This window comes from Oryctolagus cuniculus, chromosome 2, assembly GCF_051225735.1.
Source record: "Oryctolagus cuniculus isolate XC-2025 breed Fujian yellow rabbit chromosome 2, ASM5122573v1, whole genome shotgun sequence".
NCBI lineage: Eukaryota > Metazoa > Chordata > Mammalia > Lagomorpha > Leporidae > Oryctolagus > Oryctolagus cuniculus.
In genome coordinates this window covers 101,006,853-101,021,533 of record NC_142868.1, presented here as the reverse complement: position 1 = coordinate 101,021,533, position 14,681 = coordinate 101,006,853, and the positions used below count along the sequence as shown (strand labels likewise).

General features: G+C 61.1%; 1 protein-coding gene across 1 annotated transcript; it reads left to right on the top strand.

Annotated features, from left to right (window-relative positions):
• The first annotated feature begins 5,159 nt into the window (after positions 1-5,159).
• On the top strand, positions 5,160-13,024 carry LOC127490172 (sodium-dependent neutral amino acid transporter B(0)AT3-like). The gene is given in 13 exon segments (XM_089327048.1): positions 5,160-5,307; positions 6,791-6,931; positions 7,032-7,169; positions 7,453-7,634; positions 9,079-9,191; positions 9,894-9,930; positions 9,932-10,002; positions 10,277-10,405; positions 11,509-11,567; positions 11,570-11,605; positions 11,863-11,989; positions 12,064-12,226; positions 12,833-13,024. Coding segments are annotated over 13 exon segments (1,536 nt in total).
• Positions 13,025-14,681: the final 1,657 nt, after the last annotated feature.

Here is a 14,681-nt window from a genome sequence, read left to right as displayed (position 1 = left end):
TGCCCTAAGGAGCTGCTCACAGGTGCATGTGCCGTGGGGGGCCCGGCTGTGTCCCCTTCCCGCCAGGCCACAGGTTGGGACCCGCTCGGCTCTATTTCCCTGCAGGCCTCATCTGCCTGGGGACCTACCTCCTGGCCCTCATCTTCACACTGAACTCTAGCCAGTACTGGCTCTCCCTACTGGACAGATATGCGGGCTCCATCCCCATGCTCATCATTGCATTCTGCTAGATGTTTGGGATCCTCTACATGTATGGCATTGACAGGTACGAGGGAGGAGGCAGCAGGGAGCTGGGCCAGGGCCAGCCTCAGGGGGCACAGAGCAGACAGCAGTGCAGCAGCCTTGAGTCCCGGGAGGGGGCTCTGCAGGGCCCGCCAGGGGCAGCCCATGCCCCTCTGGCTTCCAGATTCTCCTACACCTAGCTGTGCAGAGCGAGCACTGACAGCAGCATTGGGAGACCGCCCAGAACTTGGGGTATATGAGCATGGAGGCCAGAGAAAGAGCAGGCCCTCTGCCACATGGCTGAGCAAGAGCCTTGTTCTGGGTCCCCCACAGCAGCCTGGGTGCAGGTGCAGCAGAGGAACAATGGGTGGGTGGGCAGTGGGGCTGGGGTCCTCAGCCCGGGGTACCTATGTTGTAGTGGGGGGCTGTTCCTCCCTGGAGTCCAGGCCTTTCCAGAGCGGGGGCTTTCAGCCCCCACTTGGCCAGACATCTGGGCACTCACCTTGCTGGGTGGGGTGGCCACCAGAGAGCAGCCTGAGAAGCTATCAAGGCAAGCTGCTTCTGAGACCAGGTGTGCAGGCACAGGTGTACAGGTACAGGTGTGCAGGCCAGATGTGTGAAGGCCAGGCATGTGCAGGCCAGGTGTGCAGGTACAGGCATGCAGAGGCACAGGTGTGCAGGCACAGGTGTGTGCAGGCCAGGTGTGTGCAGGCCAGGCATGCAGAGGCCAGGTGTACAGGTACAGGTGTGCAGAGTCACAAGTGTGTGCAGGCATAGGTGTGCAGAGGTCAGGTGTACAGGTACAGGCGTGCAGAAGTACAGGCGTGCAGGCACAGGTGTGTGGATGCCAGGTGTGCAGAGGCCAGGTGTGCAGGCACAGATGTGTACAGGCACAGGTGTGTGCAGGCCAGGTGTGAAGAGGCCAGTTGCACAGGTACAGGTGTGCAGGCACAGGTGTGCACAAGCCAAGTGTGCAGAGGCCTGGTATACAGGTACAGGTGTGCAGGCACAGGTATGTGGAGGCACAGGTGTGTGCAGGCCAGGTGCACAGGTACAGGTGTGCAGGCACAGGTGTGTGGAGGCCAGGTGTGTGGAGGCCAGTTGTACAGGCACAGGTGTGTGGAGGCCAGGTGTGTGCAGGCCAGGTGCACAGGTACAGGTGTGCAGGAACAGGTGTGTGCAGGCCAGGAGTGTAGAGGCCAGTTGTACAGGCACAGGCATGCAGAGGTACAGGTGTTCAGGCACAGGCATGCGTAGGTACAGCTGTGCAGGCACAGGTGTGTGCAGGCCAGGTATGTGTAGGCCAGGTGTACAGGTACAGGCATGCAGAGGCACAGGTGTGCAAGCACAGGTGTGTGGAGGCCAGGTGTGCAGGTACAGGCATGCAGGCACAGGTGTGTGCAGGCCAGGAGTGCAGAGGCCAGGTGTACAGGCACAGGCATGCGGAGGTACAGGTGTGCAGACACAGGTGTGTGGAGGCCAGGTGTGCAGAGGTACAGGTGTTCAGGCACAGGTGTGCACAGGCACAGGTGTGCAGAAGCCAAGTGTGCAGAGGCCTGGTGTACAGTTACAGGTGTGGAGGCACAGGTGTGCAGAGGCCAGGTGTGTGCAGATATAGGTATGCACAGGTATGTGCAGGCCAAGTGTGCAGAGGCTGCGTGTGCAGGTACAGGTGTGCAGCTGAGGGGCAGGCCAAGGTACCATGGCCATGCTCTGGTAATATCATGCAGTGTGGGTTTGGCCATGCGCCTGGCCCCACAGCTGTGCAGCTGTGCTTGGCACTGTACATGTCTACACGTCCATCTGTGAAAGGCCCGGAGTACAGGGTAAGGCAGCATCTCACCCAGGTCAGCCGACACCATCCCAGCCTCTGTCTCCAAGTTCAACAAGGACATTGAGTTCATGATTGAGCACAAACCCAACATCTTCTGGCAGCTCATGTGGTGGGTTGTCAGCCCCCAGATCATGCTGGTCATCTTCCTCTTCTACTTCACGGTCGAAGTCAGCAAGGAGCTGACCTACAGTGTCTGGGACCCCAGCTACATGAGTGCCTGGGGCCGCCCATGCCGGGAGGGTCTCAGGTTGGGGTGGAGGCCCTGTGTGTGCTCAGGGGAGGGTCACAGGTCAGGGTGGAGGCCATGCATGTGCTCAGGGGAGGGTCGCAGGTCAGGGTGGAGGCCATGCATGTGCTCAGGGGAGGGTCACAGGTCAGGGTGGAGGCCCTGCATGCTCACCTCTGGCCTGGTTCTCCCCCAGGAGGAGTTCCTCAAATCCTGGCAGGTCAGGTACCTGCCCTGGGTGTACATGGTGGTGGTCGTCGTGGCTGGCATGCCCAGCTTCATCATCCCCTGCTTCGCCATCTGCAAGCTCATCAGGGGCCACTGCCAGCAGCCAGGGGACCAGCAGGGCCTGGTCAGCACGCAGTCCATGGCTTCCGTGAATGGGGACCTCAAGTACTGAGGGGCCCAGCTCCAGGCTGTGTGTGTATGTGAGTGCACGCATGCACACATTTATGTGTGTGAGCATTTCATACGTGTGTGCACTAGCTTGAATGTGTAGACACGTATGTTGTACATGTGTATATTCATTCATGTGTATGTGATGTTTCTCCATATGCATGCATGTCTACGCACACGTGTGTGTACATGTGAGTTATGTCAGCATTGTATGCATACCTGGATATGTATGTATTGTGTGCATGTATGCCTGTGTGCATACATGTGCATGTTTTATGGGTGTGTGCATATGCATGTGTATGTGTGTACGTGCATCTGTACATATGTAGCTATATATTTTGTGCACATGTGGACATGTGCATTGTGCTTACACATATACGCACACTGCTTGTATGCACGTGCATGTGTGTGCATATCCAGGTGCACACGTGTTCACACACATATGTGCAATATGTGCATCTTTGTTTACATGTTCATGGCACACACATGTACCATGTGGGCCCAGTCTCCTTGTCATGAACATTGTACAGCATGCCACACAGCCCTGAGTATGTCCCCCAAAGTCAAGAGCTGAGGGGTGGGGAGGCTGCACCTGCTGCCCCCAGGTTGCCATGGATGGCCGTGGAGCCTGGAGTGTGGGCTGCTGACTCGGCCCCTGCAGCCATTCTCATTTCCCAGCCCTCACCCTGTGTCCTCCCCCTAGCTACAGACACTTGACCTAGAGACCCCGAGGTCAGGGTTTGGGCCCTTTTACCAGAAGCCCATTGAGCCTGTGGTGACATGGCCACACCCCCCCCATGCCCTGGCCCCACCACCCCTGGCTTAATGAATACTCACCATTTAATCATTGCTTCTGCCTGCCATGGATAGATGCTCTGAGTGCAGCTCAGTGTGGCCCAGCCAGAGGAAGACATCAGCTGTTTTCTTATGGGGATATTAACTGAATTGTTAGCCAGATGTTGGGAGAGAGGGTTACAGGGTAACTTGGCCCTGGCCCCTGCCACCAAGGATGCTGTATGTCTCCTGGCCCCCCTGGAGCCCAGGGCTGTGTCAGGGTGGATGGCCCTGGGACTTGGCACCAACCTCAGCCCACGCAAGCTGTGCCTGTGGCATCTGCTTCCACAAATGGCCACCTCCATGTTCCGCAGAAAAGCCTGAGTGCTTCCCTTCAAGCGGACTTTATAGAATTCTCACAAGTTGGGCTGGGATGCTGGGGGGTCCCCTTCCTCCCAGAGACCCCAGCCACAAACTCCAGTCCTGCAGTTCCAGCTACCCGGCACACTGCAGACACAGAGCAGGGTGGAGCTTGGACATGTTCTGACCACTCAGCACTCACCCCTCCACTGCCCTGCAGTGTCCCTGGCACGGCACAGCCAGGTGTGCCATCCAGGAGGCTGGCGGTTGTGTGACACCTCCAGAGCACAGTGCTGCTGCTTGGCATCCTTGTCAACGTGACAGACAGGCAGGTTCATGGACATCAAGTGTCCCCATCTAAATAAACCACTGCATCCACTGTCCTCGAGTGTGCATCCAGACGGGCGAGTGTGTCCCCCAGGGACAGTGTGGCTGGCGGTCAGCTCCACTCCCCTGTGGGCTGCAATCAGGATGCTGTCCACAAAGCCACATGCTGTGTCCGGGACCTGCTGGGCATTGGGCAGGACTGTCTGCCTCTCAAAGGCCCTGCTGTGCTCAGTGGGGGTCACCCCAGGGACTCCTGTAGCTCTGGGGAGGGTGTGGGCTCCATTCTGAGGCCCCCAGGCTGGGCTAGGGAGCAGGTGCAGCCCCTGGTACAGGCCACATAGGACTCGCCAGGAAGCCATGGTCAGACTCCCGAGGTGTCAGGAGACAGGTGTGGCCTGAGGACTAAGCCCCCTCCTACGCTGCCCCAGAAGCAGGGAAGCCACAGCCACCACAGCCACATGTGGCCAGGCAACAGCCTTTATCTGCTAACCCCATTGGGAACTGCATGGCATGGGGAGGTCAGGGGCTGCCAGGGTCCTGGATGGAGAGTGGGGGTCCCTGGTGATGGATGTTCTGGGTCTTGAGGTGTCCACATCCTCGACTCAGCTTCACAGGATGTGGCCACCTTGGCAAACTGAGGGTGGGGGAGAGAAGCAGGGACCTCTGACCCTGTCACCAATGAGCATGAGTCTGCATTACCTCAACATCAAAACACTTGTTACAGATAAATAACTAAAAGCCAACTCACCGTGCCCCTGAGCATCCCCAACAGGAGCACACAGCTGTCGCGGGGACAGCTCTCTCTGTGGTGGTACCAGCCTGCAGCTGACATTGGACACACTCATGGGAAAGGGGCCAGGGATGCAGGCATGGCCAGGCCCCAGGTTACCAATTAACAGGGCTCCACCGGCTTTCCTTTAAATAAACCAGAGGATGTGACGGAGGGGATGCTTGGGCTCTAAGCCAGCAGAGGGTGCAGGTGCGGTGTGGTCTAGATGCTCCCAGAGACACTGGACCACTATGGCCCAGGACCTTGGCCCAGATCCAGCCTTGGATGCATGGGAGGACGAGAGTCCCCAGTGGGACAATAAGCTCCAGTACATGCTCAGTTGCGTGGGGTTTGCTGTGGGGCTGGGGAACATCTGGAGGTGCCAGAACCACAGTGGAGGTGAGCCTGCCAGCCACATCTGGGTACCCAAGGGACTGGCCTTCCCCACCCCTGACCTCTGGGCAGCATCACTGTCCCAAAAAGCCAGACATGTAGGGCCCCAAGAAGAGCCCAGCCTTGGCATCTGAGCCCTGGGGACTTCAGGGGCCTGCACATGGGGTCCCAGGCCAGCATGCAGCTTCATTCTCAGCGGCGCTGCCCCTCAGTGTGGAGCCAGTCTCCAGGGGGCAATCACCCTGGTGTCCATGTTCGTGGGGGCTGGTGTCTCCCAAGGCTCCTTGCGGGGTGACAGGAGCTCCGGGCTCACTAGCAGTCACAGCACATGGATGCACCTGTGTGGCCCACACGTGTGCACCAGCCAGGGGCTGCTGCCCTCAGGGCTGTCATTGCCCAAGTGCCCCCATGTGACGGGCAGGCCTGGGACGCCCAACTCTCTCCAGTGAGGAACCTGGGGAGACTCCCCAGGGGCCAGGGCCTTGGGGACGCAGAGGTCAGGGGAGGGGGCTTCTCATCAGGGATGCAGGTGAGGGAGGAGTGGCCGCCCCAATGTGCTGCTATGGCACTTGTTTCCAGATGCGGCAAGCATGGCCAAACATGCCAGAACATTCTGTCTTCTTACTCCCCGTTCCTCCCCGGGCTGCGCTGACGGGTGGTCTTACCCCAGCCACTCAGTGCCCATCGCCCATCACTCATAATTTTGTAAAGAGCGCCCCCACATCTTGCACAGCCGCTCACCCTCCTCGCTCCTGGGCAGTTCCAGGGTCTTCTGAGCTTGTGGCCCTTCCTCATCCTCACGCCAGCTCCTGTTCCAGGTGTCTGCTTGCCCGCTCCACCTGTCTACACTGGCTGTGCCCACTCTACCTGTCTACACTGGCTACACACACTCCTCCTGTCCACCCTGGCTGCACACACTCCTCCTGTCCACACTGGCCACATACACACTGTCCACACTGGCTGCACACACTCTGCCTATCCACCCTGGCTGCACACTCTGCCTGTCCACACTGGCCACATACACACTGTCCACACTGGCTGTGCACACTCCACCTGTCCACATTGGCTGTGCCCACTCTGCCTGTCCACACTGGCCATGCCCACACTGCCTGTCCACACTGTACACACTGTCAACACTGGCCGCACACACTCTGCCTGTCCACACTGGCTGCACATACTCCACCTGTACACACTGGCCATGCCCACTCTGCCTGTCCACACTGGCCACTTACACACTTTCCACACTAGCTGGGCACACTCCTGTCTACACTGGCCACACACACTCTGCCTATCCACACTGGCCACACAGACAGCCTCTGAGTCTGCCCCACAGTTCTGCCCGGCTGGTTTATTCTCCCATGAGGCTGAGCATGCAGCCAGCAGCAACGCCAACCACACCCAGCCAGAACCTGGGCTGGCCGCTGGCAGCATGCCAGGTGCTCCAATGGGGAGCAGAGGGTGGCCACCCCTGACCCCTGTGTCCTGACAGGGGCCTTTTTCATCCCCTACTTCATTGCCCTGGTCTTTGAGGGGATCCCACTCTTCCACATTGAGCTCGCCATCGGCCAGCACCTGCACAAGGGCAGCATTGGGGTGTGGACAGCCATCTCCCCCTACCTGGGCAGTGTAGGCAGGCCACCCCCTTCTCGGCTCCCCAGGAGGACCTGCTCTGCACGTGGGTGGCACCGCTCCTCCCCTGCTGTGTGACACTTTGTCCTCGCTGTCTGCAGGGCTGGGCTGCCTCATGATGTCCTTCCTGGTCAGCCTGTACTACAACACCATCCTCACCTGGGTGCTGTGGTACTTCCTCAACTCCTTCCAGCACCCATTGCCCTGGAGCCACTGCCTGCTGGAAGGCAACAGGATGGGTGAGGGCGTGGCCAGTGTGGACAGGTGACCTCTCCTCTTCACTGGTCCCCGCTGGACCCAGGGACCACCCAGATCCCCATCCGCTCACACACCAAGCCCTGGGCCTCCCTTCCCCATCTCAGCCTCAGAGGGAGGTGAGAGAGCATGGCTGGGCTGGAGGGTGGGGGCCGCTTCAGTGCAGGGTCAGCCATGATGGTGCCCATGCCCCTGCTGGCTTTCGAGGCAGAGCATGCACTGGGCCCAGGCCCTGGAGCTGGCCCGTGACGGGACCGCTGGCTGCAGGGTTCGTGGCAGAGTGCCAGGGCAGCAGTGCCGTGAGCTACTTCTGGTACCGGCAGATCCTGGACATCACTGCTGACATCAGCGACAGTGGCACTGTCCAGTGGCGGCTGCTCATCTGCTTGGTCATCTGCTGGGCTGTGGTGTATCTGTGCATCATCAGAGGCATTGAGACCACTGGGAAGGTGAGAGCAGCTTCCTCTGGCTCCAAGGCCCCCTCCCCATGCTGCCAGTGTTGGCTCGGCATGGGGGAGCAGGCACACTCGGGGCCCCATGGGCAGCTTCTCATCCTGGTGACAGTCTCTGCCCTGAACCGCACTCTGCCAAGGCAGCCATGCCGGCTCTCTTCTGGTGGCCACTGTGACTTCTCCCTGCCCCTCCATCTCGGTGGACAGTGCCTCTCATAGCCACTGCTCCACTGGGTCTGGCCTGAGGAGCCCCCACTCAGAGCCAGCACCTCCCTGGCGGCTCAGGTTTGCCTCTGCCTCCTGACCGTTCCCCGTCTGGTCCTCCTCCTCTGCTCTTTATGCCTCCACTCTGCCTCCTGTGTGGCGGAGGCACTGTCAGGCTTCTGACTCTCGCTGGATCCCAGAGCAGCACCAGGGAGGAGGGCGCACGTAGCTCATGGTCTGGAGGTTCGGGCTCCAAGATGGGCAGCGCCTTCGGTTCAGGCAGCTAGGCGGCTGCAGGGTGGTGAAGGACCACCCAGGGAGAAGAGACACAGGGGGCTCACAGCTCTCAGAACCCATGCTCCCACTGGAACCACCCCTCGAGGCCCTGCCATGACCTCCCCGGACCCTGCCAAGCCACCAATGGGTGGGGTCTGCACCCAAATCCCCCGGCCAAGGTCATGCACCCACTGGCTGGTACCGGATCTCAGGGCCTGTCACGGGCCGTCTTCAGGTGACACGTGTGCCCCACGTGCAGTGGCCTGCATGCACTATCCTCCAGGAACACCCCCCTTTTCCCTTCCACTCCTCTCCAAGCCTTGGCCATGTTCTTACACTTACTTAAAACATGTGATAGAGAGCAGACACTGGTTTCTCTCACAGGCGACTGGCTTCTCAGGGCCTTCCCTTAGGGCCGCTGGGGCATACGGGTCGGGGGTGTTGAACACTCATTGCATGGTCAGGGCTCCTCACACCCCCTGCCCCAGGGCAGCCCACACAATCCAGCAGCCACCAGCCTGAGCCTTTTCCCACGAGGCTCTGAGGACAGAGCCAGTGACCAGACCCTGTGGCTCTTACAGATCATCCTGTTAGGAATGCGCTGGGGAGGCCCTGTGGCTTTGGTCTGTGTGGGGATGTGGGCCCGGCCCTGGCCCACCGCTGACTGGGAGCCACCAGGACAGGGGAAAGAGGGGGATGGGCTGAGAGCCTGAGGTGTGCACAGGAGGACCCAAGGCAGGACGAGGAGCAGCCTGGGGTGGGGGAGGGGGCCTGCCTGTCCCGAGTGCCGGTGCCCACCTTAGCAGACCCACGGGTCCTGTGTGACCATACACCTTCAGAGCTTGACCCAAAGCGCCATGCCTGTGTGGTCACCTTGGGCCACATGAGTGGTCACAATGGGGCAAGGCCCCTCCCCCGCTCCTGCAGGGCCACTGTGCATCTGACCTGGCATCTCCTCCAGGCCATCTACTTCACGGCCCTATTCCCTTACTTGGTGCTGACCATCTTCCTCATCAGAGGCCTGATGCTGTCTGGTGTCACACACAGGCTCTGCTACCTTTTCACCCCCAACATAAGTGGAGGGGGGCAGGGGGCACAGTGGGCAAGGGAGGCAGGCCTCCGGGTCTCGGCAGGGTTGGGGCAAGGATTTTGGTCTGGGGTGTGTGGACCGGTGCACCTGCAGGAAGTCCAGGTGCTGACAAGGTAGGAGTGTGGGGGAGGGGCCGGCAGGAATCAGCTGTCACCTGGGGCAGAAACGTCCAGCAGGTGTGGCACACAGGACCAAGGGGCTTCTACTAAGAGCCTGCAGCACTTCTAGACCATTCCATTGGTCCAGGATCCCAAGGGGGTTTCCAGGGCTGCTGACCACCACCAGGAGTCGGCTGCACACCTGGGCGTGAGGCTGTCTCCCCAGACACCCAGCAGTGGGCAAATGGGGCAATGGGTGCAAATACCCCTGCCCAGGGGCCTCACACAGTTAAAGCCACGCATGGGAGAGGACAGGGAGCGTGCCCGGGTCGGAGTCAGCTCAGATCTGGTTCTAGGCCCCACCACCGAGTGCCAGCCACACTCTGCCATGGGCCTGACGAAGCCACAGCTTGGTGGCTGCATCGCAGAACAGGGGAGCCGTGTCAGCTACCATGCCAAGCAAGCTCCCTCCTGGCACAAAGTCCTGAACGGTTCTTGGAATCTGTACAGGTCACACCTGGTTATGGTGTGACCCAAAAGGGCCAGGGAATGTTCTAGAACAGCATCTTCTGTGTTCATGTTTCAGAGGCAGATTCTCCAGAACCTGTGGGTGTGGCTGGATGCAAGCCACCCAGATCTTCTCCCAGTCCCTGGCCTTCAGTGGACACATCGCCTTTGCCAGCTACAATCCATCCAGGTGGGCAGCTGCCCCAGCTTGCTTGGCACCCTGGCGATGCAGTGCCAGCCAGCCAGGGCTGAGCTGGGGATGGTGCTGTGGGACCTGCTGGCCTGGGGTAGGCTCCACCTGGTTTGTCCGTTCCAGGAGCTGCTGTGTGTGCCCAGCCTGACTGTGGCCTGGGGCAGCTCTGAGCCTTTCCACAAATGGTCAAGGAGTAGAGTGAGGCAGTGGGGAGGGGCCCAGGCTCAGTGGGTGGGGGCCCTCCAGAGGCCCTGAGTGCTCCCGTGTGCAGGAACAACTGTGAGAAGGACACCATGGTCATCTCCCTGGTGAATAGCATGACCTCCCTGTATGCCTCTGTTGCCATCTTCTCCGTCATGGGCTTCCAGGCCACCACAGACCATGGACAGTGCCTGGGCAGGTGAGGCCGGGCCACGCCATGGGCAGGGGCGGGGCAGGCATGCCAGTGCTCCGAGGATTCTCACTGGAAAAAGGGTCTCAGCAGATGAAACTTGGGTGTGGATGGAGCTGAGGTTGCCCTGGGGAATGTGGGCCCCAAGTAGGGGACAGCCACAGGGGGCAGGAGGGGTGCCCTCTGGAGCCTCTGGGGGGCTGCCACCTGACCCCGTGTGCCCGGGGCCTCTAGGATCACACAGACTATGCATGTCTCCACTCTGAGATATGCACAGTGCACAGCCCTAAGGCAGCCCCAGGAAGCCGATGCTGCCTGAGCAACCCTGAGGCCCTCCACCCGACCATCCAGACACATCTCATTCAGGGAGTTGGGTGGGCTGCAGCCTCTGGCACAGGGAGCTCTGCCCCTGCAGAGTACGCATCCCTGGAGGGGGCTTCAGGCACCCAGTGGGTGGGGCAGGGGTCCTGCGGAACCCGTCGGCACCCAGGATGGCCCCCACATGCAGAGTCAATGGGTGGCGCCTGTGCCAATCCCACACCGTTCAGAGGGAGGAGGCAGAGGACAGGCCAGCCATGGCCAGTGCGGTAGGAGCCGGTGCCCCAGGAACACTGTGTGAGCATGTGTGTGCTTCACATGTGTGTGTGTGTGCCTCATGTGCACCTGTGTGCCTCACATGTGTGTGCACCTCACATGTGCTTCACTGTGTGCGCCTCACCTCAGCACCACCCTCACCAGTGCAAGAGGGGCTTCTCCAGCTCCTTCACCTGGACCCCAAGGACAGGGTCCTGTCACGTCCTAGCTGGATTCCCGGAGTTTCATAGAGCATAGCAAGTGGTGGCCATGCTGCACCGTGCAAAGCTGCTTCTCTCTGTTCCAGGGCTCCCACTCCCAGGGTCTCTGCTGACTCTGGGTTAGAGGGTGCTGGGCTGGGGTTCCCACTCCCGGGGTCTCTGCCGACACTGGTGAGGGAGTGCTGGGCTGGGGCTCCCACTCTGGTGGCTGTGCCCACACTGGGGGTGCTGGGCTGGGCTGGGCGCCTGGGGCATCAGGATGAGGCTCGCACTTCCTGCCCTGGCTGCACTTGGCCCTTCTCTGCATGGCTGTGTGAGACCCTGCATCATACAAGGCACCAACATGGAGGGGATCATCACGCTGCTCCTGGACATGGGGCCATCCCCACGGGGATCCCCAAGGAGGCCCTCACAGGTGAGTGCACAGCTCAGCCACAGAGTTGCCTGCTGCCTCCCATACAGAGCTCAGGGGCCCTGGGCTAGCCCACTCCCCGAGGACAGCCCAACAGCTCCGTGCAGGACATGGGTGGACCTACCCTGACCGTGGCCCACTGAGGCCAAGCTCTGACCCACCTCTGGCAGGTGGGGTGGGGTGGGGGAAAGGGGCAGGTGCAGGCCTCCCACCCAGACCCTGCACCTCAGGGCTGGCCTGCCTGGCCTGCCTGCTCTCAGCCACCTGCTCCATGCTGCAGTCCAGAAGTTACTGGCTGGAGATCTTCGACAGCTACGCGTCCTCCTTCAACCTCATAGTCTTCACCTTTGAGGTGGTGGGGGTCATCTACGTCTACAGCCTGTGGCAGTGAGCTGAGGTCCACGGGGAACCCGGGGGGTGGGGAGGGCCCCGCAGCGCCACTGAGCCCAATGTTTGTGCAGGTTCTGTGATGACATTGTGTGGATGATGGGGCAGCAGCCAGGCCTCTACTGGCGGGCGGTGTGGCTCGTGGCCAGCCCCCTGCTCCTCCTGAGTGTCTTCCTGGCCTACCTCGTCCTGCTGGCCCAGAGGACACTGAGCTACCAGGCCTGGAACCCTCAGCACGTAGGTTCTCCCACGGGGATCAAGGGGCTGCAGTGACCTGCAGGACTGGAGCCTCTCGAGGGCCTCAGAGCAGTGTCCAGACCCTGGAGACATCGGTCCTTCCAGCCCGCACTTTCCACGTGGTGTGGGGACAGGCAGCCAGGGAAGTGACAATTCTAGTGTCTGGGAGAGGTCAGGAGGCAGATTGGCGAAGGGTCACTCCCTGCCTGGTCCACACAGGGGACCATGTAACACCTGGCCTGGGCCGCCCCTCCAAGTGAGCACCAGAACCCCTCAGGATCCGCCTGGGGGAAGTGAGAATTTTCTGCTTTATCCCGGGGTCTCAGACCACACCTCACCTGTCCACAAGTGTTGGAGGCCAGTGGGTGGGGACCACATGTGCCTGCCTTCTCTGAGGGCTTCCACCCAGAGGGAGCCTCAAGCCCCAGCTCCCTCATCCCTGAGCACCCACCCAGGAAGCTGCCCTCCTGTAGTAACAGGGAGGACTGGGGCTGCCTCTGTGCACAGGTGGTCGGGTCAGCCTCGCTCTGCCCAAGGCCTGGGGTCTGGAGCCAGAGGTCTGACCCCTACAGGCTGAGCTTGCTCTCTCTCTTGTGCCCCCTGCAGGAGCAGTTCCCCTCCAGGCAGGAGAAACTCTACCCTGGCTGGGTGCAAGCCATCTGCATGCTCCTGTCCCTGCTGCCTGCTCTGTGGGTCCCGGGCATCGCACTGGCCCAGCTGGTGGCCAAGTGTAGGAGGCAGCAGCAGGATGAGTGGCTGGACAGGAGCCTGAGGCTGCAAGACAGCAGGGCCCACTGAGGGGCAGGGATGGCCGTGGGTGACTTCATCACACCCTGCCACCGACTCTGCAGGACCCTTGGCTCCCCACGTCTTGGGCCTGCTCTATCCAGGGTCCACTCTGCCCTCAAATGGGAGGCAGAGTCCACCCAGGGGCACACCCAGGTCCTGGCTGCCATGGGAGGCCCTCTGCGACAGTGCTGCCCACACAGCCTTAAGTTGTGGTGATGGACAAAGGGCAGGCGTGCTGATGGCAGGCCAGGCCCTGCACAGCTTCCCTGCCAGGAATCCAGCCCCAGGCTGACCCCCAAGTCCAGCCCAGGATAGGGGGCAGGAGTCATCTGCACACATGTGAGGGGGACACACGGGTGCTGGGAGCCCAGCCAGGGAGGACTCAGAGACACCGCCAGTGTCAGCACCCATGCTCGAGGGCAGAGGCTGCTGAAATCAGATTTCCTACCATGGGGCCTCTCGGCCACTCCCTCCCGGTCCCCAGCCGCCCTTCACCCATCAAGCACCCAGGCAGTCAGCCCCCACCTGCCCACCCCACCCCCACTTCCTTCTGACCACTGACCTCAGCCTCACACTGCCAGACCAGTACCCACAGAGCCCCTAGCCTTTTCCCGGTGCCCTGCAGAAACACACAGCTGGCCACACCCCCTGCGGCACCTGGCAAGGCATGTGTGTGTTATCACCCAAGGAGCATCTGTGCTGGGAGCAGCTCTCGCCACCATGGGTGTGACCAAGGCCCGGCTGCAGAGGAGCTGAGAGCTAAACACCTGCTCAGCCCCAGCGCTCCATGCACGTCTGAGTCCACAGTGGGGGAAGCTGGCACTTAGCCCTCCATCATGACACCCCCTCCCCACGCCATGCTGAGACAGGTGGCAGTGAGCATGGGGTGTCACACAGGGGAGCCCATACCACAGGGGGCATCCCAGGGCTCAGCCCCGTCTTGCTAGCTTGGACATCACTGCTGACAGCAGCTCTGAGCAGACAGCCGAGGGGACAGGAGCTCGCGGGACCCACAGGCATCTGCCCACTCTCAGCTCTGCCCTGCGGTATCCCTTTGGCCAGCCCCCCTCATATGCTGTAGAGACCTCGTGGTTCATGACCTGCCCTCTGCACAGTGGACAGTGCTGGCAGGGCCCCCACAGGGCTGGAAAATGAGGGCAATGCTGTCCCGATACTGCCATTGTGGCCTGCAAACCCTACCACTGCCCTGAACAGCTCCGGGGCTGCCCTTCCTGACCACACCTTGCCTGGCCACCCTGTGCCCAGGAGCTTGGCCTGGTGGGGCCCTCGGGGGTGGGCGGTGGTGGTGTCAGAGCCCTGGTTCAGTGGCCAAGAGGGAAGGGGTGGGGCTTGGGGACAGAGACCCAGTGAACACCCAGCCTCCAGAAAACTCAGCCATGGATGTGTGGACAGATGGACACTCATGTGAATGTGGACATGGCCCAGGGGCTGCAGAGGGCAATGGTCGACCAGCATGACACCCCCATGGGCATGAGCCCTCCATGTGATATCCCTGACTGGCAGGGGCTGGCACAGGAGCAGATGCTGCCCTCATGTGGCCACAACAGAGGAGTCCACAGAGGGCCCCTCCCTCCTGGACATCGTGTTCATGGGCAACAGCCCCCAGGGGCAGACAGGGCCACCACCACCACAAGGTCACCCAATG